This window comes from Anas acuta, chromosome Z (genome assembly GCF_963932015.1).
Source record: "Anas acuta chromosome Z, bAnaAcu1.1, whole genome shotgun sequence".
Lineage (NCBI taxonomy): Eukaryota > Metazoa > Chordata > Aves > Anseriformes > Anatidae > Anas > Anas acuta.
The window spans coordinates 15,493,474-15,518,913 of NC_089017.1; the positions used below are offsets into that span (position 1 = coordinate 15,493,474).

Genomic DNA, 25,440 nt, shown 5'->3' on the forward strand with positions numbered 1-25,440 from the left:
GACTTGGGGGCAGATTCTGTGTGAGGGACACAGCATGCCGTGCTGCCTGCAGTAATGAATGCAGCCACAGTGCCATGGTAATGTGCTGAACAGTAATCGAAAAGCTAAAACTGGAGTTATTACCACCTGGTGGCTCACGATTGAATGAAACATCCTTCCTGATCAATGGAAGAAAATATGGATGTTTTCAAATAAATGGAGCATGCATTCCAATACCTGGTGTCACCAGGAAGCTTTGGCTGTTTACAACACAAAAATGCATCTACATGATGAAATATTGCTCTTACTAAGAAGAGGACATTAAAAAAAGCTAAAAGCTGTTTTGTGTGATGTATAGACATTGTACTGGCATATGGGACACAATTCCTTAAGTCCTGTGTGTGATCCTAATGCTGCTAATGTATTTCAGAGGGGTGAGTCCTGTGTTTATCTGCAGATATAATTTGTGAACAGGCCCCACAAGGATAGGATTTTGCATACTGAAATCATTCTTAGACAAGGACAAAGTTTTTCTGAAGAGTATAATTAGACATCATGTCCCCTCTGTTAGGCACCATTTCTCAAGTGCTTATCAATTCCTCTTATGTTGGGGAATATGATGCGATAGCTGACCCTGCTCTCTTCCTTCTCTCCAACGCAAATGAAAACAGGTTGATTTAAACCACTGCTAACAGGGTTTTCCATCGAAACAGTAAAAAAAACTCACAAAATGTATTACAGTAACTCAGTGCGACTACTCCTGCTCCAATTGCTGAAGCATGTCTGTCTATGCCCACAGGAATACCAAGCTGCCCTTGACACAAATAGGGTATTTTCTACCAGGTGAAAAAAGCCTGGTGTAACACTTATTGGTTTTCTAGGTGTACTATAACTTGTTTCATCTATGTGGCATAATTTGTAATAAAATTTATAATAAAATTCAGATGAAAATGAATATAAACTCAACTGAAGTACTGGATTTTTTGACCATCATATAATTTGAATTTTTTCTCTGCTTAAGAGTTAGTGTTTTTATGTTTCCGGAGGAACTAATGGAACCCAGAAGTGGTTTTACCTTTTTGTTTGTTTGTTTGTTTGTTTGTATGGTAATTTATTCTCTTTCTATTATTGAGGAATATTTACTATTTGGGAAGTCATAAAACATAGTTAGAAAAGGCCCAGACTCAATCTATTCTCTGCTAGTAAAAGATGAAGGTAATCTTCATATTAAGGTTTCAATCAACCAGTGTTATATATGAAGACACCATATCTGAACTGTAATGAAACTGAAATGAACTGAAAGGACACCACAATTTATTTTATCAGTTAAGTTACACTACAATTGCCTATATTCATTGTATGCAACAGAACTGTAAGCAACCTGTGTATTTAGACTAAAGTTGGACACAATATTCATATTTGGAATTGTTGTGTATCTCAACATTTCTCTTTCCATTCACTTTCAATCACATATGACTTCCAGATTTATTTTTTCTGTACTTTCACTGAATTAACTTTCCTTTCTGTCTATTACAGGGTACCTATCATGAGTTCAAGGAATACCAACACATTTACTTTTCATACATGATGAGACAGCTCTGCTGCTAAAAATTGAAATCACTAGATTTGATCTAAATTACTAAGATTTTTTATTTGTTATTTTATAGAACATAAAATCTTAAAAGAAAAATCAAATAGATTTGATTTTGTAAAAGAACATAAGTATTCTGGGTAAAGCTTATCTTGCATCTAAAAATTTCCTTACATTGTATGCATAAAAAAAAAAATCACAAGAAGGCATTGTAATTGTAAACAGCAGTATAATAAGAGAAGAAAGGTTTGTCTTCATCATGACTGTCTGCTACAGTATTTGAACACCCTGCAAGCTAACATTTTTTTTGTGTTCTTGCACTTCAACTTTTCAGATAGTTGAAAAAACATTTAAAAAGATATAGAGCATACAGGTATACGTAATAGAGTCAAAGGTATACGGGTGTTTGTGTAGGGAGGTTTTTCCTGTTTCATGCAAACAAATCTTATGTAATATTAACAGTGGAAAAGAACTGTTTTGGCCTCCTGGACTTTAGGTTGCAAGATCATGTGAGAAATAAGGCAAAATTGTGCCTACCTGAGCAAATGGTGTCACAATCAAGTCATCTCCATGTCTGAAAAAATGAGCAGAGTTGTAAGTTAGATGTTAATGAAAGTCATCTCACTGCTACTACTTTTACAGAGAGAAAATGAGGTTTTACAGTGCGCTCTGGGTTACTCCAGGTTTACTCTTCAACAGTTACACACTACCGTTGCTTCACAGATTCTTTTGAAAAGCAAATACCAAATTAGTTATTGCCCAATTACCTGTGTATCTATGGGACGGCTGATGAACCAACCAGTTTCTGCACAGCTTTCTGGACAGGTGACTGCATTGGGCAGACCTGCAGAGATTTCATCCCAAAGGACAAAAGGAGAACACTGAGAGTGATTACATTAAGGGTTGCTAGCAGGTTTGTGAGCAGGGGCCAGGCGAGTAACTGCAGATGACTGGGCAGTGCATCACAGACTAATAAAAACCTAGTAAAACTTTTGAACTGACTCACAATCATGTAGTTACAGGGGGTGTAACCAAGAGTGTGCTGTTGCTGTGGCAACCTCACCCACACCACTCCGGCTGACGTAGGGCAAGGTGTCGGGATGACGTGCTGTAGCAGAGAAGGGAGGCAGGAAAAGAGGGGTTTCTTCACTTCTGTGCTGAAACACTTGCACAGAGACGTTGGCTTATGCTGTGAAGTTATTCCCACTTGCCTCATGAATAAAATATTGAAGTTGCACACAAAGTACCACGTGTAGTCACGTGTAGGGCTAAGGGAACACTGGACAACTGCAGGAAGAAACTGATGGGGGACTGAAGCATGGGTATCTGCCCAGTGTCATCTGAACTGTGTGGGGAGGGAAAACTTGAGTTTTCAGTTATCATATCTAGTAGACGGCAGCAATCAAGATTAAAAGAAAAAGACAAGTTCCAAAGACAAAAATTGAATATGACTGTATTTTACTGAAGTGAATTTGCCATGATAATTTCTAAGTTGTATTTGGACTTGAAATCATTCAGCAGAAATACCATTGCTTTGGTGCTGTTTTCAGGTTATTTAAGCATGAAGTATGAGCATTTAATAACACATTTTCAAATCAAGGTCTAAGGCATTTCATGATGTTTTCATGACCCTATGAAAATGAATAGAGCTCTTAAAACCAGCTGGTCATTAACTCCCTTGTTAATGCCCTGGGATGATTCATCATGTCTATAATAACCAATTGGATTTGGTTTCATGAGACAATTAAAGCTTCTAAGTTACTCCCATGGTGCTATGTTTCTTCTGGTTTAGTGTGAGGATCAGGTTTACACACTGTCCGGTCAAATGGAAAGTTTTCACTGTATCCCAACCACTTCTGCATAAATATCATTTATTTAAGCATTCTGACAACAATGACTTCCTCAGGCAGCCAAGGAGGAAAATCCTCGACCTTCCCATCAGAAGTGGAACAGAATTTTTCTGCATTCCTGAAAAAGCAAAGACTAGGAAAACTGATGACTCTTCTGTGGAAATTAAAGGTGGTACACGTGGCATTTAACACAGATTTTCATGGTAATGGAAAGATCAGACCTCTTCCTTTTTTGATCCTGACTGAAAGGAAAGAAAATTGTTACTTCTTATGGTCAGACTGATGTAGCCTTGGCAAGTATGCCTTCACAGAAAAAGTGCATGCCACATCCTTTGGTAATAATTTACAAAATAAGAAGACTGTCATTTCTAATCAGCATTGCTTAATATGTTATATAGCTACACAAACAGTGGAAGAGTAAGTCATAAAGAAATTGTATAACAAAGGTTTCAAAGAAGATAAGCCTAATGCATCTTTTCCTTTTCTCTCATTCTTCATTTAAATAGCCATAAGGTAGATATGTACATTACCTCACTTCCATCAAAAATATATTCTTTGTCTTCAAGTTATGTGAAACAGTATAACCTGCTGTGTGACAGCTGTCTTATCTTTCCTCAGTAAAATAGATTTTTTTCCCTTTTAAAAAAGGTTTTTGCTATTTGTGTATTGGTTAGGATCTCCATTTTCTCTTCCCTTGTTTTTTTGACAAAGAGGCCCAGCTATGTAAAGCAAGGAATTACACCTTAGTTATCTGTATGGCTTCTGCAAAGATTGAACAGCCTAAAGCGTCAAATAAGTAATTTGTCAGTGTTCCTTCTACCCACTGTATCTATTACTCAGGTTGTTCAGGGCTGCAAAGACGGTGAAGCATCTGAGGGGAAGACGTATGAGCAGCAGCTGAGGTCCCTTGGTTTGTTCAGTCCAGAGCAGAGCAGGCTGAGGGGAGGCCTCAGGGTGGCCAGTAGCTCCCTCACGAGGGGAGCAGAGGGGCAGGTGCTGAGTTCTGCTCTCTGGCAATCAGTAATTCACTGACTAAGCATCAATTGGCAAAACTGTGAAAATAGGATGGTCCTTGTTTTCAACATCTGTTGTAGGCTGCCTTACTGGAAGTGGTATTTCATTGCTCTTCTTAATTCAATGGCCCTGTTTGCCATCCCTTGAATGTTGAAGCACTTCTGAGAGGCAATAACTACACATTGCTGGACATTCTTCCATGTATTCCTTTTATATATGTATCAAATAGCTTCACTCCACTACTGTAAATTTCAAACATTATTCTACTTAAACTTTTGCAGAATAGCATTTCACTGGAGAATACTGATAAAATACTGTGGCTAATTAGAGGTGACATTATTAAATATTAATTTAATGCACTGGAACCAATCCAGGATTTCACTTTCGTATTTCAAATACCCCTTCTGTCAAGAGTAACAGTTACAGAAATTGTCATTATTTGGGGAAGATGTATTGAAAGCACAGATATCCACAGTTTTCACAAAGTAGTTTAGCATGTGCCAGACAAACTTGGACAGAAAAACAATTGCATAGTGTGTTGAGTAATCTTCAGTCCATACTGGGTGAGAAAATCTGGAAAAGGTGAGAGTGTTCAAAAAGGGAGTAGAAGTATCCAAACTGGCTGTGTTACTTTTTGTATAGAAGAGCAAGAACATATGATTTAATCAAGGTGCTATCGTTTTACAGTGTACTGAATCAGGACACTGCAACTTATGAATGTTGTACTATTTTCTTTTCTGATGATATAGAAGCTGATAGACGACTCTGTTTGGATTCTGGACAGGGTAGTGCCACACACCTATATACAGAGGCAACAAGAGGAGTGTAAATCCTGTGCAATGTATCACAGGCTTATAAATTCAGACAGAGCTGTTAACCTTTGAGGTTAGAATAAATTCTTCACATCACTGTTAAAACAGTTAACTAGAACGCCTGGCATAGTTGTTCATATGTTCACTTTTTAAAAGCAAGATAAATTTGAAAGTAGGATAATTTTTCACATAGCCAAAAATTTTAAATGATTGAATTAACCACCACAAAAACAAACAAACAAACAATCAAAAGGTTAAACAACATAACACTCCACACAAGTTGAATCAGTGTTACACACAGTCCAAATTACCAATAGTAGACCAACGATTGTATAAAACATTGCAGGTTTTTCACCATGTTAAAGTGATGAAGCCTGTCCTCCTGTGTTTTTCTGGTTTTTGTTTCCTAACCTTTCCTACAGGACATACTAGAACTTTCCCCGTATAACCTGTAATGGTCCCCACTCTGGAGAAGAGAAAAGAGTACCACGTTAAGTCAGAAGTTAGACGTGTATGTTCACATGAATGTTGCTGAACACTATGTACACAAATTCTGCCTTCCACTCCTCAAGACTGGCATTAATTTGTTTCTTCTATCCCAATTACAGGACAGCAATTAACATGTCCATGGGTTAGAATTAAAGGGAGGGCTGGGTTACATGAATTTTGATGGGGGTCTCCTACAAGCCACCTGATCTAGGAGAACAAGCACATTAAGTCTTCTTAGACAGACAGACAGGAGCAACCTCAAGTTTGTAGGCCCTGGGACTTCAACCACCCTGATATCTGTTGGATAGACAACATAACAGGGCACACACAATTCAGGAGGTTCCTGGAATACATTCACAATAACTTCCTTCTACAAGTGGAAGAGAGACTGCAGAGAGTCCAATGAAGGGCTGAAAAAATGATGAAGGAACCTGTCATATAAGGAGAGAATAAAAGAGCTAGGACTGTTTGCCCAAGCAAAGAGAAGGCTCAGAGGGGACCTTATCAGTGTATACGAAAAGAACAGAACCTGGCTCTTTTCAGTGGTGCCCACTGCCAGGACAAGAGGCAACAGGCAAAAACTAGAACACAAGAGGTTCCCTCTGACCATCTGGAAGCAGTCTACTGTACACATTATGGAGCACTAGGACAGGTTGCCTGGGGAGGTTGTGGAATCTCCCTTCTTGGAGATCTTCAAAAGAGTCTAGATGTAGTACAAAACAACTTGCTCTAGGTGTCTAGGTGTCCCTGCTTGAGCAGGGGATGTTGGACTGGATGACCCCTAGAGATCCTTTCAAATAGAAATTATTCTGTGAATCTGTGAAATAAAATTGCTGTTAATCTTCATACAATTTATATAGTGTTAGTTATGAGAGTAGTGGAAAATAATGTTGACACCATATCGTTTTAAAACATGATCATACTGGTTTGCCACACTCTGTTTGAATGAAAAACTCACTCATCACCCAACGATACATACTGGCTGAGAATGCTGATCAATCTTTAAAGCCAACTAGCATAATCTGCATTGGATTCTTCAATTACAAACTTGGGACATAGTCTATTTGAAAGAATAAAGCTGACAACAGACTTTGAAAAGCCCTAGGAGACAGTGGCTGTCTGGCATCTTTGCAGCAAAGAGCTAAGGCTTTTGACACATGATGACAAGAATCAACTCCATTTTCACACAGTTGCATTTTTATTTTTTATTTTTTTAATTATTATTCTCTCTAGAAATATATGAAACTTAACAGCAAGGGAAAATCCATACTGTTCACACACAAAATATGAAAGAATATGAAGATGAATGCAGTCTTCTACTTGAAGAAAATAAAAAGAAAACCAAAGTCCCTGAGAGGTCCATTATTCCAGGCAAAATAAAAGCTGGTTATAGTGGTTCTCCTTGGACTATCAGAAAACTATTTAAGTTAAGACTTAAGAAACACACCAAAAGAAAATAAAAGAAAACAAAACAAAACAGAACAAAAACACTTCTCCAACATAAATTTCACTAGCAAATACTGCAGATTTGAGTGTTTTCAAATATCCTAATTAGATTCATATGGAGCACAAAAACAATACTTGGCCTCCTTATAATCAGAGATCCAAAAGACAGCCCAGAACAAATGTGGATTATAACACATGGCTAATATGCATCAAGATATGTCATGTACTAATGCACCTGGAACTTTCAAGGTAGAAGGAATATTTTTTATAGGGAGGTGCTAAGTTGGATTTAATTTTTCATGCGACCTTCTTAGCAGCTCAGTTTCTGAAGATACAGTTTACCAGGTTTGAAAGAAGCCTTTGAATACATGGAGTCTGCTCTGTTGTAGTCACCAGTGTTAGGTTACCTGATTTACAATCTTACTTCCAACTGAATTACAGAAGGAACAGTGAGCTGCTCCTTTAGTTTGTAATGGGTATAATTCTGTTTTTCCAAGTCTTGAAAGATCTCCTTATCTTGTGTGCTAATGCAATTCAGTTGGAAGTAAGGTGTTTTTAAATTAGGATCTTGAGGTTTAATCCACACATTATCAGAAAGTATTATCTGGTTAAATATGTACCTTGCTGTGTCTTTCCCAGCATGACACCACAGCATGTGTTCTTTTGAGAAGACTAGGAACAAGGGATTTTGCTGGTTGACAAGAGCAGCTAATTATATCTGAGTGATAGTCATCTGAACCAAGACCCGTCAAATCCAGAAGATCAGTTCAGGATTGTCGCAAGGGCTGAAGTCAGAATCAGCAGATTAACTGAAAGAATTGGAAGTATCACAATATGTACTTTTTCCCATTCCACATAATGTGCTACAGGAATATTATTGGACTTTCATCTCCTATGACAGCATCACAGCACATTTGGAAGAGTTCAAGGAGGACCAAGCTGTTCAAGGTCAAGCTGAATGGGGCTTTGTGCAACCTGATCTAAAGAAAGATACCCCTTCTGCCTGTGGAGACAGAGGGTATGGACTAGATTGTCTTTAAAGGTACCTTGCAACCCAAACTATTTTATGATTTGATGATTCACATTGCTCCAAAAAGCCATCAACCTTCAATGCTTTAATCTTACCATAATACATCAGAAGTACAGTCGATAACTCCAAGCAACTGGCTTGTATTCAGTCTAGCAGACTTATTCAGCCTTAAATAGAAATAGACCATGGACTTGCCAGTGTGCTTCATTGGTGTAAGTGATTTTCCTTCTAAAATTAGAAGGCAGTCTGCCTGGGTGTCACGGTGGCAATGGCATGGTAAAAGAAGTTACTGCAGTGCGGAAATTTGTTTTTTATGTTGAAGGAAGGACTATATTAAGCTAGATGGTATAGTACTTTGAACCACAAAAGAGCTGAACTCAATCAGAAGAGTCCAGGCCAATTCAGCAGTGCCATTGTTGGACTGTTCATACAACAGAAATCATCATTTAGCTCTAAGCAAGGCTGCAAAACAAATGAGCATCAGTGACTAAAGGATAGATTTGTTTTCTGCTCAGGTCAGAGAAAATTAATGAATGGGTGTGTACACATGACTGGAAGCAATCAAGTTAGTGCAGCTTAATGAGTTACTATTAATCATTTTAAATTGCATTAGCTGACACACGTAAACTCTTAGCTTGTTGCAAATGTAAATAAAATGTATTGCCTTGGACTGATATTAAGCAGAAGTCACTGGGTTGCTTGTCCCTGCTTCATACATTTAAGCATTGAGAACTGATACAATTGTGTTACTTCTGAAGAAAGACATGACTTTGCATGGAAATTTCTGCTAATGCAGGCTGAAAGATTTCTCCTCTAGAAGGAATGAAAGCAGGGCTGTTAAAAACAGCACCTACTCAAGGTAAGTTCCCAGCCTGAGAGAGCTTGCTGTGAGCCAGCCACAAGATTTTCTCAGCTTCACGGTTTAGAAAATGGAGTCCCTTAACCAAATTTAAAGGCTGCTAAACACAGACACACACACACACACACACACACACACACACACACTTAAAGACTTCAAGAAAAACAAGGCAACATCAGAATTTCAGATTCTCCTTTTTGAGAGAACAAGCTCCACAGTTAAGACAACATGGGCACCATTGCATGCATACAGAGAGTTGTTTGTGCCCTGAGGGATGAAACATGAACTAATGTTCTTCTGGGTTGTGAAATAAGTTCGGCCTGTGCGTAAGCTGGAAAAACAGCCTAAGAAGCTTCTCCAGAAACATTCAAATTTCTCTTTACAAGGTTCACTTTCTCCACACTGTTCCCATCCTTCACTAGTGCATGTACATATGTGCACACAGAAGGTAAACATCCTCCATCCCCTTCATTGCAGCAGTAGATCTGTGTAGCAAACACCGGTACGAAATCCCTGAAATCCCTGCTACGAATCATTTTTAGTATCATGCTTTTAATCTTTGACCAAAGATGTTTAGCAATTCAGTTTACCTTATTTACTGCAGGAGCAGTAAGTAACATGGCATGTTATTTCAAACATCTAATATTTCCACCCCCCAAAGAAAAAGAAACTTGATGTTAAAAGTCTTCATAGGGGAATTGATGTGTTTTACAGCTGAGAGTTCTGTTTGGAAAATGAATAGGTTTTAGTATTCAGACCAATTATGATTCTGTACTGTCTGAACATTAAATAAAATCAATTTGAATTTCATTAAAAAAAAAAAAATCTGTATTCACCACCCACATAAAGGCATACAAGAACACCTTAGGATCTCCTGAATTAAAACACAAATCAAAACAAACTTTCTCAATGCAAAAATATTCTTTTTTTGGCTTATGACATAACTGATTTCCCACCAACAAAACAAAGTTATCGCAAAATTACTGTGTGTAGTTGTGGGGACCACATATAATAAGAAGGACATAAAACTATCAGAGAGTGTCCAAAGGAGGACTACAAAGTTGGTGAAGGGTATAGAGGGCAAGACAAATGTGTGGCCCTCTAGGAGTGGCCGAGTTCCCTTGGTTTGTTCAGCCCTGAGCAGAGCAGGCTGAGGGGAGGCCCCATGGCGGCCTGCAGCTCCCTCACGAGGGGAGCGGAGGGGCAGGCGCTGAGCTCTGCTCTCTGGGGTTAGGGAAAGGATCTGCACCCAGAGGGTGGTTGGGCACTGGGACAGGCTCCCCAGGGCAGCAGTCATAGCAACGAGCTGCTGGAGTTCAAGAGGTTTTTGGTCAATGCTCTCAGACATAAGGTTTTATTTTTGGGTGTCCCAGTGTACTTCCAGGACTTGGAATCGATGATCATTATGGGTCCCTTCCAACTCAGGATATTCTATGATTCTATGATTCAAACTTACTTCAATTTAAGAAAATTGGACATTACTACATTCTTCAGTTTGTATCACATTTGTAAAATGTTCTAGCAACTAGAAAGGACACAGTGGTCTTTTTTTTTTCAAAATATTTTTGATAGTTGTTAAAAAATAAAATAAAAAAAAAAGATTATAAGTATTAATTACTTAAATCAAGCTGCAACCTAATTTATTCAGTTTAAAAGTTCTTAAGACAAGGAAACAAACCCAATGAAGCAAAATATTGGCCTATTTTTCCTACAGCCAACTAAATGCTTTTCTTTGCACAGATAAATAAATGTCTCAAACAACATACTAAATTTTTTCATTAAAATTGTTTCTAAGCTTAAATTAAATTGAAAGTACTTCATCATAGCTGATTTTTAATAAAAGAAAAAGAAAAAGAAAAAAAAGAAAAGAAAAATAAAAAAAAAAGATAAACAGGGAAACCATACGACATTTCAACAACAATCTATCTGGAAAGACAATTATTTCTCATTTGTTAAATGGAGGTACAATTAATCTGCTCATTACCTGTGTGTTTCTTCTGCTTTGCTAGTCTCTTTGTCAGAACTTTATGTAGATCACTTTTCAGGGAAAAGGGTATCTTTCTCCCTAATTTTGGATTTATACTCACAGTATTATATTAATAAATCCAAGCATTCCTGGCTCAGAAACAGAAGAATAAGCTGTATCACTAGTAATTTGGCTTCCTGTTCAGGATGAAAACATATATCTTCATTTCATGATTCTGTTGCCATATTAAAACCTTGGGTGAACCTCAGTAACCATCCAGGTTTGCCATGTTTGTCTGCCAATATTTGTAAGTACTTTCCCTTTACACATCTGATCTGATCCAGATGGAATACAATGCAAGTTTTAAAAACTGAACAAACTGTCAAGAACTGGGAAATGTGTGTGCAAGTATACCTCAATTGTTCCATGTGCTGGTTAAAGGGATATTTCAAACCGTTTGCAGCTTCAGGTCAGGACCAGACCTGCCAGTCACTGACAAATACGGGAACACCCTATCCTGGAATTTCCCTTTATTTAAGATATATTTTTGCAGCCAGAATAACTCTGCTAATCTTTATTCTTTGTAAAATTACAGATTATTTTGTCTTCATTCTGGAAAAAATACCCCCACAGAATTTAAAATCCCACAACTATTTCTCTAGCTACTGAAGAAAGCGATAATCCACCCTGGCTAAACAGACCCAAATCTTTGTATGTCATGTTTATCAGACAACACAGGCTCTCTGTGTTCCTAAGTAGTCCAGAATCAGGTTTTCTTATTCAAAGAGACGATATATGTATGTATATATGTAATTAAATTTTTGGAGACATATAGCAAAGGTTTACCAATAGAATCTAACAGAGCAACATGTCCTCTATGAGGAGGCAGTATTATATTCTTGTTACAGGGAAAACAAATCCCTAAGTAAATTGTGTCTTCTTGATATTGATTTTATCAGCAGAGGAATGCTGTTATCTACAGATGGTACTGGCTGAAGAGCAGTAGGCTGGACTGCTTGGGAAATGGATGGAATGTTGGCCATTTGGCCATTTAGCAGATCACCAGGTCAATGACCCTGCCATTCTCTACAGATTATGTTTTGTGACCGTGTTTGGGTGTTTTGAAGTTGAAAGCAAGGATGAACAGAAATTTGCAAGTTTTGTGTAATTATGCAAGTTATGGTTTACATTGATATTTTACCTGAAGGAAACAGTGCTGAGCCTCCCCACAGGATCCTCCAAAACTCCCCACAACAGCTATTTTTCACTAAGTGAGGTTCAGCTGGCCAAGTCCTTGAGAGGCTAGGATGTTGGACTGCATTCAGTGGCCTTGTAGAAATAGTATAAGGCAGACATGAGTGCTTATTGGAAAATACCTTTTCTCCTAGATGCATTCAGAAAACATTAGGGAACTCAAGCACTCTTCCAAACTAAGAGTGTCTTGGTACTGTGGTCTCATCTGCTACACTCTGGTCTGCTTCTTCAGTACCATAGGGAACTATGAACACTGCTTTTTTCCCTTTGAAGTGTGGTTAAAACATGAGCTCTGCTCTAGTCAGTGGGCTGCTTGTTACTTTCTTTCTCAAGTTTACAGCAATGCTAATGATTTCACTGGATAATCTATTTGTTTATTTATTTTCATCACATTAGAGACCTGGGTTTTGCTAAAATGGAGATTCTTTATAAATTAGATCACATGCAGTGTTAATCAAGGCAGTGATCCCTTACCAAAAGAAGCATAAAAAGGGTTAACCATTGCCTCCTCTGTTTATATTTGCAAGTTCTGAGTAGCAAAAGCAGTTTATCAGGTGAGTATCAAGTAATCAGGGTGCCACTGCAAGACATCCACATTCATAGCTCCCTGTTTCAATAATGTCTTCAGATGTCATGAGACAATCATTCCAATACAACATTAATGATTGCTCTCATCTTTCAGCTTGCTGCTGCTGTTCTCTTTTTTCTCTGTGCTGTAGCCTTGCAGTTAGGAGTTTTCAAATTTTATTTTCCATTCTTTATTCTCCTTCCCTTTAAACTTGTTTTCCAGTCTCTCGTCGTGGATATTACCCTGTAATTCCTTATATTGACTCACTCATATGGTCGCTTTTCTTGATATTGCATATCCTTGTCTCCCTGCTAGAAATCCCAGTCAGGCTTCAAAATGCATCTGTGCTCTTCTGCCTTAGACCTGGTAGCTCCCTGTCTAAACCACATTGACTTTACATTTTACAGCCTTGAATGGCTTTTACTAATCTTCTCATGTCATCTTCATGTTCTAAGATTTCTTTCTCTATGTTTAAGATATTTGTTCCAAGGGTTAATGGAAAAAATATTACAGACTCCTACTCCTTTTGATTTGTTTTTCCATTTCCTACTATACTGCTGCTTTTTCAGCCTCTTGAAAAGCTTTAAATGCACCCACTGTTTTGGCCCATTAACCTCCTATCTGAGTTGCCTTGCACTCATCCTACCTTTTGTTCTTTTCCTCCTCTAATCTGAGGAAACTCTTCATACTTTACAGTATGTTGTAGTCTGTTGTAGTCTATCTGATTTTAAAAACTCTCCACTTTTCTCTTTTCGGGTCCTGTTTCTATTACTTTCCATCTCAACTCATTGAATGAGCTCTCTCTGGTTGCTATGTGAGGTTTTCTACCTTGGGCACAGAGATTCACTCTGTTCCTTTTCCTGAGGATACTATCTGACTGTATTAGTCTCCTGGTTATCATCTTTTGCTTTGCTTTTAGGTCATTTGTGGCAGAGGACAGCATTTTGCCTTGAGGTTTCAAAGAGCTGTGCACAGCTGGGTTCCATCCCTTGGCTGCAGCTCAGAGCTGCTGCAGCAATGCAAACAATAATGGTAGAATAAAGAATTCAGTGCTTTAGCACTGCCATCCACTGGCTGTCATTAACCATTACACTCCATATTTGACAAACCTTGAAGTTTTGGTTTTGTTTCATCTGAAGTGGAATGTACTACTATGAGCACACTACCTGTGAGTACTAGAAACACCAGAAATATTTGTTATATTCATTCCACATATAAGATGCATGCATTTCATTTTCTAGTTTGCTTTATAAAGTGAAATATTGAGGTTGGTAACTCAAGCACTAAAAAAATCAGAGAATTCAAGGTTAAACTCTTATGTGCCTTAATTTTGTGTATGTTTTGTAATATATGTTGCTCATGCATAAGAAACATACAATACTTAGAATTAAATATGCATATAGATGCAAAACAGAAATAGAACAATTTGTGAGTGGTCTAAATGTTCTTGTGGACAGACGCTGACAAATCTTTCAGCGTCTACCTTGTTTAGGAAACTCCTGACCTAAAGTGATTTCTTTATTTTAAGAACCCTCACTGAGCTTCCTTTCCATGCACATCCTGTATCTCCTTGAACCCATATATAAAGAGATTTTTTTTTTTTTTTGTATATATTCTTCACTATTTTCTCCTTTTTTTTTTTTTTTTGTTTGTTTTCCCTTTAATTCCTTGGTTTCCCTTTAGTTCATTTCTGTGATATAATCAAATTCATTATAATGAGGCTTACTGATACTAGATTAACATTATATGGTCAAAACCACTAGCATTTTACATTTCCTAATACAGTCCAATCCTAAAACGTTTCAGGAGTATTGACCTTAACAAAACAATTCTATGACAGGAGACTACATGTATTAAAATCTATCCAGATGTGCGGTTGACTAAACTTTATATGCAGATTTGTTATGAGAAATTTTTGACAGAAAGAATACATAGAAATATCCAAGGAAGAAAGTGTGCTCATTGTTTCCATAATTATTTTTTTTTATACAATTTATTGCTATGTACTGAAATATTACCCAGAATTCTAGGAAATACAGAAGTGGATTACAGGTTCAAGGATGGAGCACTAATTGAATTCTTAATTGAAATGACGCATATAAGCAATGCACCGACCTGGATTGGCCCTTGATCATAAAAATGGTTCTAAATGTTTCCCTACAAGGGTGCCACACTAAGAGCTTGACTTTTGTACATTTAGAAGAAAGGTTCTATGTCAGAAGATTTACTGGATGAAGGTCTCAATTTACAAAGGAAATGCTTTTTCTTTACAAAAAGGCAAGAGGGACTGGTGTTTTTCTGGGATTAACTGATGTATGGACCTTAAAGTATCTGTAAAGGCATGAGTTTTACTCACCTTGACACTTACATGGGAAGTAAGTTATAATTAGATAGACTAATTAACACTTCTAAAAGTGATACGTGAGAATAGGAATCTCAAATTATACAGGAAATATTCAGAAGAACTCTTTTTCAGGGAGTACAGTGGGGATAGGTTTTAAACTAAAAGGGGGTAGGTTTACATTAGATATAAGGAAGAACCTCTTTACTCAGAGGTGGTGAGGCACTGGCACGGGCTGCCCAGAGAAGCTGTGGATGCCCCATCCCTGAAGGTGCTCAAGGCCAGGGTGGATGGGGCTTTGAGCAACCTGGTCTGGTGGGAGGTGTCCCTGCCAATAGCAGGGGAGTTGTAACTGGGTGATCTTTAAAGTCTCTTCCAACCCAAGCCATCTGCCAAATCTTTTCTTTAAACACCAAAAAGCACCTATTACAAATAAATTGAATCTTTTTCTTACGAATATTAAGAGGCAGAAATTGAGATTGTATTGCTTGCATTGAAAAGATCATAACAACCAAGAAATCTGAGTTCTCTTTAGTGTTTTGATACATCAGTATCGATTTTTTCTAATATTCTATCAAAGTTAATACAGTGTATAAAAACATGAAACCCATGATATCCTTATTTTCACAAAACCACAGAAACAAATACAAGCATAAATAAAGAAATAAACAATTACCCATTTCTTAACATGGGTGATTATTCTCTTTGATTTTTATAGGTATTTCTTGTGGTTGGAAAGTCATTAACCCCATAATAGCACAAAACATATGTTAAAAGTATTTTATAATGTACTTACATATCACTAGCAATGGAGGAGTTCCTAGACATGGACTTTGGAGAAAGGTCATAGTCGCTGTCTGACCGGTAAAGGAAAGACTCCCTCCGTTGACTGTGGACAAAATTTGCCTGAAGAATTAGCCCTGATCCAGGACTTGTCATGGGATCCAAGGGACTTCGTCCCGACGATGTACCATTGTCTACATCGAAACTGCAAAAAGAAAGGACAAAAAGATTTATGCCATTGACACAGGAGTTTTGAAAATAATGAATACTCAGTTCATGGCAGTCATCACTGGGCATTTGCTTCTTTATAATTATGGGGAAATCATGACCTGCCCAGTTCCCCTGCTAAGGAAAAATCAAGGCACACAAGAAATAAACTTTACAATTTCTTATAACCAAAAAGAATAAGTCTGAAGGAATATAAATTTGGTAGAAGAAAAAAAAATGCAAACCGCTATTAGGAATATAGAAAGCTATATGCTTCTTTGCATGCTGAGAACTCATAAGCTCTACACCCAAAGAAACATGATGATGCATTATTTTATTCCTCATGCAACATTTCTCCTGAGCTGGACCCTCATTACCCTGACTCCCACTGGAGCTCATTGCTCATCTGTTATAGAGTACCCATCTAGAGTACTCAAACACTTCAAGAAGGTATTTTGGCTTTTATCAATAAACCAAGCACTGGAGTGGGATTATTCTGTATGCACGTTCTTTGGCATGTTTGTATACATTAGTGGGAGCTCCTATTTTCCAACTGGATTGAAAAAAAAAAATGACCTCTACACCCACTGCCAAACATAGTGGACATTTTTGGCCAGTTTTGTCTTATGTCTTTGAACTTTACAGTTTTGATCCAGCACTTCTAGTTGTGGTGTTTGGTAGCACAAGTGGTAAACAATTTTACCATTCCTAGGGAGTACTGCTGTCATGAGGGGCTGAAGGGAGATAGGTATCAGGGGAAATGAAAGAGAGAGAGAAAGATGCTCTTTCACATAGTCCATGACACTTCTGAAAAGGGCTTTGAAAATAGTACAAAGACCTTGAGTGGGACTCTGCAATCAATTAGAAACCAGTGCAGGGTGAGTAGTCTGGATGATGTGCTCATGGCAACCTGTGTTGCTTAGCAGCCTGATCTCCGTGTCTGGTACTGTATGAAGTCCTTTTGGAGCACGTGGTTCAGCTTCTAGATTGCAGATGTTGTGGTATGCCATCTAGAGGTCACAAATGTGTGGATTAGCAAGTTTATGTCTGCATCTGGTAGGGTGTTCTACCCAGCCAGAAGTGGAAGAGAACTTCCGTTTTTTCCTGGCTGTTTGAGTCTCTAAAACTGATGATCAATTTTAGTTTTACATCATAGGAGAAAAGGTGTGTGTAAGACCTTGGTTTATAACAACTAACCGTACTAACAAGAACTTAAATAATACTGCTAGAGCACATAGGAATGGGGGATGAACAGAGGATCTATCACATGACTTTTTAAGTATCAAGAAGTGTTAGTATGCATTTATAAAAAATGCAACTAAAATAGATCTTTTGAAAACAGTGTTCATATGAAGGACATACACCATTTTCATCGATGTCTAATGATAGTACATGTCAGCCATTGGTTAGACTTCAGCCTGGTACAGCAGTGTCACAGCTACTCTATACTAGCTTGCTTCTTGCTTCCGTCTGCCACCTAACTGAGGCTGCAGTGTCAGCAGCAGTAAAGTCTCCTTTTCTCCTGTGCATGGTAAGATTAACTTGCAATGGCAAGGCTAATGGCAATGTCATTTTAAATACATATATAAGCTGAAAAGCTCTAAAGCAAATGGTAAAAGTGGGATGGAAATAAATGAAGTTAAATGCAAATCTGTCTCAGCAGAAAAATATTAAATAAGAAGTGTCTATCAAATTGATTTTCTTAACAGTGCATTTAATTATTCAACTGAATAAAAGGTTGGTTTTTATTGGAGTAAAGGAACATAGAGTTTCTGTTCTCCTCACTTGGGTTTGTGCACATATGAATATTCTATTAGCAATCTTATTTCTCTTAGTCAAACGCCAAGACAGGCTTCTATGAATGACTTCACTGTCAGGTCATAAAATACTGACCATAATAAAATTTAGAAGTCTATTAGATAAAATCACAGAGATTTTGAGAGATGTTGAGAGGCTCTGTGGCTTGCACCACCAGGTAACAGCATGTGCAAGACTTGCACATAGCTACTTTGGTAGGAACTTTATCCTGTGATACTGTATTGTGTCCACTAGATGGGTGTCAAAAGTAAAGAAATGGATTCAGATATACCAGCTAGGATCTGGCTTATATCACTCATCCAAAATGTCATTTATTTAAATACCTATCAAGAATGTTCATATATCTATAATGTTCATAATAACTATCAAAAAAACGTTCAGTACTACAGCAAAAGATGGAATGTGAATACAGCATGTGTGTACCACAAACACGTTTGTATAACAAGTTTCTCAAATGCTACAGTAGTTAAGTGTCTTGTTAAGCTTTTACTTACTAAGATGTGCTAAAACTTTCATACATAAAAGGTTACTGAAATCTAAATGAAATATTTAGATTGCTTTTAGATATAGGATGTTTCAGTACACTGAAAATCAAATGTTACTTTGGCTGAATCACGAGTCGTTGCAAGAAATGGAGCTGCTGATTATGTTGCATCAAATGAAGAGAGAATCAGAATGGGGAATTGAACTTACACAAATGATTTTTCTTGCTGCATGCATGTAACTTAAAAAAAAAAAAAAAAAAAAAAAAAAGTTTAAGGTAAAAAATTGACAGACTCCAGTTTGCCTGGGCAGAAATTGCAAAGTCAGCTGTGGCTGTTTCATATTTATCTTTCTGCTTCTGTTAAGTTTTAAATTGCAGTGAGAATATGCTGTGAATTAAAAAATAAGTGCATTGTCAGTGACAACCCAAAAGTTATTCTCTCTCTAGCATGCTCATCGGTCTCCTTGCACTTTTGGTGGTGGAGGCTCTTTTTAAAGGAAGAAGGAGCATGGAAATTGTTAATGAAGGTGCCAGAAGTTTTGCCACCTTTTAACAGGCAGAAAGTGCCCATCTAAAGACAGGTGTTTGCACTGCTGATCTGCAGCCAGCTTCAGGCACTTTGCATGACATATATAAAGCTGAGCTGTTTCTTTTTTTTTTTTTTTTTTCCCCGATAGGCGCATCTGGCACAGAATATATCACAGAAACTTCTACATTCGAAGAGCTTTACTGCAACTCCAGAGATACCAAAGATATGAAAAGTCAGTGCTGATTCAGCAGCTTTTGTTTGTGCATTTCCACAAAAATATTTTTTGACATGCTGGATACTGTTTATCCCTTAAGTCTCCCTTATTCAGTGTTCAGCGATAGCAAACATGACATGAGATGAAAGATTAGTCTTTTTTTTCCTTTTTTGGCTATTCATTGTGCTTGCACGTCTTGCCCACTGTGCATCATCCAGGCTATGTACAGAGGTGGTGAACTCTCTTGAGCAACTTGTAAGCATTCATTGCTAATTTTTCCTGTGCTCCCAAAAGGAAAAGAAGTTGTAACATCATAAGCAACCTTTAGGGAAATTATTGATGATTTGCTTCAGGCAGTACCGGGAATCTTTGGGTTGGAAAGGTTCAGAATCCTAGATATCTTATCCTAGATAAGCACTACTTCAGTGTTAGCAACTGCACAGTTTCCTTACATGGTGAAATAAACCCTCTGTGGACTTCCTTCCAAGTCCTTAAAAGACTCCCTGCTATTCTCTTCAAGGTTGCTAAAAGGAAAAAAGGAGAAGACCTGTGTACAAAATATTGCTTATAGCTACATAAGAAGTAATAGCATCATCATGAATATGCACAAGAGCTTGTAATTGAGGATGCATAGAAAAATCTTCATATTGATTGATCTTCCTTATTACTGAGAGCTTAGCAATTTAATATTTTTATTGCAGTTCTGTTTTTATTGTTTGTACTTTTGCAGAGAAGTTAGCAATGGTAAAGGAGAGAACAAAACAAATTCTACCCCAAAATGAAGAATTTACAAGGCTTTGTAAAAATAAAAATTGTACTCCTAATTAAGTCTCTATCTACCTTCAGCCTCTCCTGCCTTGGAAACTATTGGGAGGGAAAGAAATGGGATCCAAAATAATTGATCTTCTAGGGACATCTTATCTTTCAAAGCCATCTTTAAACATGATAGGGCCAAGCAAGACATGAAGAAATAAAGATTCTTCTTCTCCTGACACAAGAGTCTATTGTTCTGGTGCAAAGCAATTTCTCCAAACACCGACCTGCTCAGTGACCTACCTACCCATCTCAATTTCCTCAGTTCCCAAATGCCCTGTCCTGTATTTTCACTTGGAAGCACAATCCCACCACCAGAACAAATGCATAGAAGCTATAAATCACTGAAGCTATCACAGAAAAACTGCCCTGTAGTAACTGCCTTTGGGCAGTCTCACTTCAAGCAAAAGCAAGGTAATAAATCTTTCTTTACATCTCCAAGAAGAGAGCAAGTTATTAACAGCTTCTGCCTCAGGCCAGAGGCACACACATGGCAGCCTGTAGATATTAGAGAAAGGGGGGGATCAGATGATCCACTCAAATGCAGAACCCTAATTTGTAACTTGGATTATTCTTTGGGCTGAGAAAACCTGGCAGAGATGCCAGCTGAGACACCTCACCTGGACAGCCCTCACAATGAACAGTGGCAGAGAAAGCCCACAGTGAACCCTTTTTTACGGTAGTTCAGTACAAAATCCCTGGGAGGGGAAAGGCTCTGTAAGACAGGATATGACAGGCAGAGTGTGTTCTTAGACCTTGTATACATTAGTTATTGTGTATCCTGGAGACCTGTGTGTCCCAAATCAAAGCAGGTCAGTTTAAACTTTTGTTCTTAGATGTGATGGATTTATTTTGCATTGGTTATAGTTTATTTTATCAGGACAGACTATTTCAGCTACTGTGGAAATCATGCCAACTACTCTGACCCAATTCTTAAAAAAATGCACAAAGATTCTTGGAATATTATCATTAGAAAGCATTTAGGGTAAGGTAGGCATTGATTCTATTATATTAATTTTACAGCTCTCAGTCAGAAAAGGCAGTGCAAGGAATAAATGAAGTCAAAGACATAAGGCCCTTCTTCTGGAACAGAGATTATCTGTTAAGAACTGAATTTTCATTTATGTATTTTAGGAAGTTAAATTCTGCTTTAGCTTATAGACAAAATACATTTACTGTATTAATTGAATTAACTGTCTATCCAAAGATTTGTTAATACACCTAACTAATATTATAATTTCTTGGATAAATACTGATTTTAGACACATTTTACATTAATTAATTAGACTGGAAAAACACTTAGATTATGTCTTTATGATTTCTCTTGGGCCTTTTTATTTCTTATTGATAAACTAAGCATTAAATTGAGACAACAGCTAACTGGAGTGTCTCCTTTGTCACTAGACATAGTTATCCAGAATTTAATAATGAAGAAAATGTGGTCTTTTCTTCATCCAAAACAGACAAGTTGTCAGTTGTTATCCCCTGACATAGGCTCCAGCTAGACTGTAGATGTTTAACAAGCTAACTTGCAGTATCAGAAGAAAAATAAATAAATAAATAAATACATAAATAAATCAGTGTACTTATGTAACTGAATGGCAGGTCTGAAGTTCATTTCTTATATTAATTCTCCGTCCAGGACTTTTCAAAACATTTCCTGTCTGACAGTGGTGCAGGAGATATCGTATTTGTTTTTCACTTCCTACTTTTCTTTCTCTCTCCTCCCCCACACCTAGTTAAAACTAGAGACTTGAGGAAAGGGCAGGGGGGTGGGAGGGTGAAGGAAAGGGAGAGAAATATTTATGCTGACAGTTTAGAAGAAATATTGTATCACCACTCCACAGATGATGGAAACAAATATATATTATATATGATATAACTCATATTTTTATTTTCTTTGTAGCAATGTTAAAAAAAAACTTCTACCTTTGTCACTTGCATATATGGTTAGTGAGTTATAAGCAAATTATATAAATGGAACATATGATCTACATCTGAATTTTCTTTTACCACTGTAGATTTGAGAATTCAAGCCAACTACCTACTTGTGGCTTTGGATTTCCAGTTAAGTGATTCAGCAAGTGAGCCCTATGATTAACTCCATTTTTAGATACACTGTGGATAGATTTTCCAGTATCAAGACTGCAAGCAAAAGAATAAAATGTATCACTTCATGAAATTTCCTTTCAGTAGCAGAACTTGCCTTTTTCTCTTGGCATATTTGTTTTGGGAAATTAATTTTAGAGTGTAACAAGGCTTAATGATAATATTAAAAGCCCAGAGAAAAGGCTGATAGAACACATGTTGGACAAAAAATGCACCGAAGCAAAAAGATTTATAAGTATTAGTCTACTCAAACATGCTAGTAGAGGAACTCCAACTATCTGTTCGAGTTTCCATCTCACGATTTTCTAGCAAAAGAGACATAAGAAATGTAGCCAAGCTCTCTAAAGAAACTGTTTTATGTTCTGTTATGAAGTTTCAAACCAAGGAGTTTCCTGTGATGACTATTCCTTATCTGGGGGGACTTTGCTTAGAATGGTCTTGTGATACTGAATTCAAGGCTTACTTCTCATAAAGTCACATTATTCTTAATTATACGCCAGTGCTCTGCGTATTTGGCACATGAGTCTTTAAAGGCTTTGTTGCACTTATTAAATCAATTTGCTTCTACTCAGCCACACTAGGACTCTTTATGATTTATTTTATTCTTTCCTCAGGGATGACTACTCTTTACCCAGCAATCTGTACTCTCTGAACTTGGCTATTGCAAGTAAACATCTTCCTACTAATGTGACGTATAGAAACAAATCCCAGATTCTAGATACTGTTACACACATTTGCTGTTTGATGTTTCTTTGAAGCTGAAATACTCATCTTATTGCAGCATAATAAAAATGCAAAGTAAAAGATGTGGGAGAAACAATATGTAACATAATTTCCAAGATATTTTGGGAATTCTTTAGGCTTAAACTTGTTTTAAGTTGCTAGGTATTTTTTTCTATATAGTAGTCCTACTAGGACCATTTCCCTGCTTTATACGTAATAAAAAAAGACCACCAACACATTAACAGTTTTCCCCAAGGCTTCTGGTAGCCAAGGTCTGAATTAGGAACTTTGCAGAGTATATTGAAGAATCACAATTCTTTCAGGATAATCTGAAATAATGAAAGCTAAAAAAAAAGTATCTATCTACTTAATCCCAGAAGTGCAGTATCAGCAGGACTGATGTTTTTCCTCTTTATAATTGTCATTGTTTAATTTACAGTCTACAATCACTGTTCACTTAAACCATTCCTTATTTATGTCTGCTCATATTTACCTTTTCTCCAGGCTGTACATATTTAAGTGCCTTCAAACACGTTTTAAAAAAATCACTTCACCTAATTTCTTCAAGAAGTGCTCAAAAAACTCTTCTTCTTTCTGGGTTGAGTTTTGATCCATCCAATTATCCCCACTTCTTTTTCTGCAGCTCTACTTTCTGAGACAAATTTGGACACTGGGATACAAAACCAACCTGCACTGGGTGTGAGAATATAGCATGTATTTAATGCATTTCCGGTTGTTATTACCTTTCTCTAATTTAAATGCATTGGAATGAAATCTCAGAGTATTTCAAAATATTGATCTAGCAATTTATTAGAACATGAAAACTATCCATTAAGCTTACTGACTAATCCTAAAATGCAGCTCCCCTAAGATATTAGTGGAAAGTCTTTCCTTCAGGAAAACCTGGAATATAAACATGGGTGTAATGTTATGGTTGAGAAGCAGGAAGCTGCCAGCAAAGCAAAATCCAATGCACTGGAAGTGCTCAGCCCCATTTCAGTGAATTCAGTCAGATGTCATTATGAGAATAAGCCAAATTTCTTTTACGTTTTTCCTCAGTTAGTTGTGTGATAAAAGAAGTACACATTAGAAGAGGCAGTTTCTCAGAAATATAATATTTAAGTCAATATCCTGTAGTATTGCTGAAAGCACAATGAACCCAGGAAATAGATACAAATTTTCCACAGGGCTAACACCACCATGAATCTGAAAACTTCCTGAAAAAAAACTTTCAGAAAACCTTCATGTAGAGCCACAATGACAATAAACACTCAGTGAGGTCACAGTTACATGTACCCTGTGCTTTGTGTCAGGGATCTCTGGAAAAGAGTGCCCTAGACAGAAGATGACTGGAGAAAGATGTTGCAGTTGTTCCTCACTCTTCTCAGTTCCTAGAGAATACCCTACAGATAGAGGTTCCAAAGGAGAGGAAAGTACAACCTTTGTGACAAAAGGTCACTTCCCTCAGCATCACCCGGCTCATAATTACTAAGTCGTTAGAACAACTGAGCTCAAGTTAATCTGTGCTCAAAAAATGTCTCTTCCAGAGAATGGATGAGGGCAATGGACAGAAAGGACCAAATAGAAGGGAATATCCCATTTGATTTTAGTATATATGTATATATATATATAAATACACACACACACTGTTGCCTTCCCATAGGTTAGATGATTTGCTTTAGCAGTACAACATGCACACATAGACAACCACAAGAGTACAAGGCCTTCTTCAGAACAGAGTGGAGAGTTGGATAAGAAACCGCTGTTGTTTCTTTAAGTCAAGAAAGTGTCTCCCAGTGTTGCTCTAGATTATCTATACCAATGAAAGGTCTATGCAAAGGAGATGTAATTTTATCGACAAGCAACAATCTTTTTCCCACACTGGTGTAAAGCTCCTCTAATTTTTTGGCTTAAATGGCTTAAATTCCAAAAGTATTAAGAGCTTCAGACCTCTAATGATTTTGCATGTTGCTTTTTTTTTTTTTTTTTTTTTTTAATTGCTTCTTTGAAACCCTTTCCATTTATGTTCTTTACATACTGGCTATTTGTTTGTGGTATGGAATATTTGTTTGTACGGTTGTTTTTTGCATTGTTTATTAAGTTTACCAAATTGCTAAATTGTTAGTGGATGCTACTTCCCTAGAATTTTATTAAATGTATCAAGGTCCACTTCATGATTTGGACTTGGAAATCCTGGCCACAGCTTTGCCACATAAAAGCAACAACCTTTAAAGAGAAACAAAAAGGTCAGGAGATTGATGTGGAAGGATGCCAAGGCTGCAATATCTTGAGTGTATGTGCTCATATTGTATGTGATTTAGGCTTTTAAATGCTGACAACAGACCTTGAGAAAATTCACCTAATACAACAGAAAGGTAATTCTCATTACTAGTCCAAAACAAATTGTAATTTACAATAATGGATCATTTTTAGCTTATTTTTCTTAATTTTTGTTATATTATTTTAATGTGATATTAGTTTACTTCAAATACATAATAACATTACTTAAGAGGGCTACCTGATAGGCTGAATTATATGGCTCTGTTTTCTTTTTTTTAAAT

At 37.1% G+C, this 25,440-nt stretch overlaps 1 protein-coding gene across 5 annotated transcripts in view; it reads right to left on the reverse strand.

Annotated features, from left to right (window-relative positions):
* The window catches only part of PDE4D (phosphodiesterase 4D), a 525,614-nt gene that overhangs the window by 107,772 nt on the left and 392,402 nt on the right, over positions 1–25,440 (reverse strand). For all 5 annotated transcript variants that reach the window (XM_068666381.1, XM_068666380.1, XM_068666382.1 and 2 more), the window contains 2 exons: positions 15,996–16,187; positions 2,108–2,144 (listed from right to left, as the gene is read on the reverse strand). In XM_068666381.1, the coding sequence (XP_068522482.1) occupies positions 2,108–2,144; positions 15,996–16,187 (229 nt within the window). The remainder of the gene's footprint in view (positions 1–2,107; positions 2,145–15,995; positions 16,188–25,440) is intronic.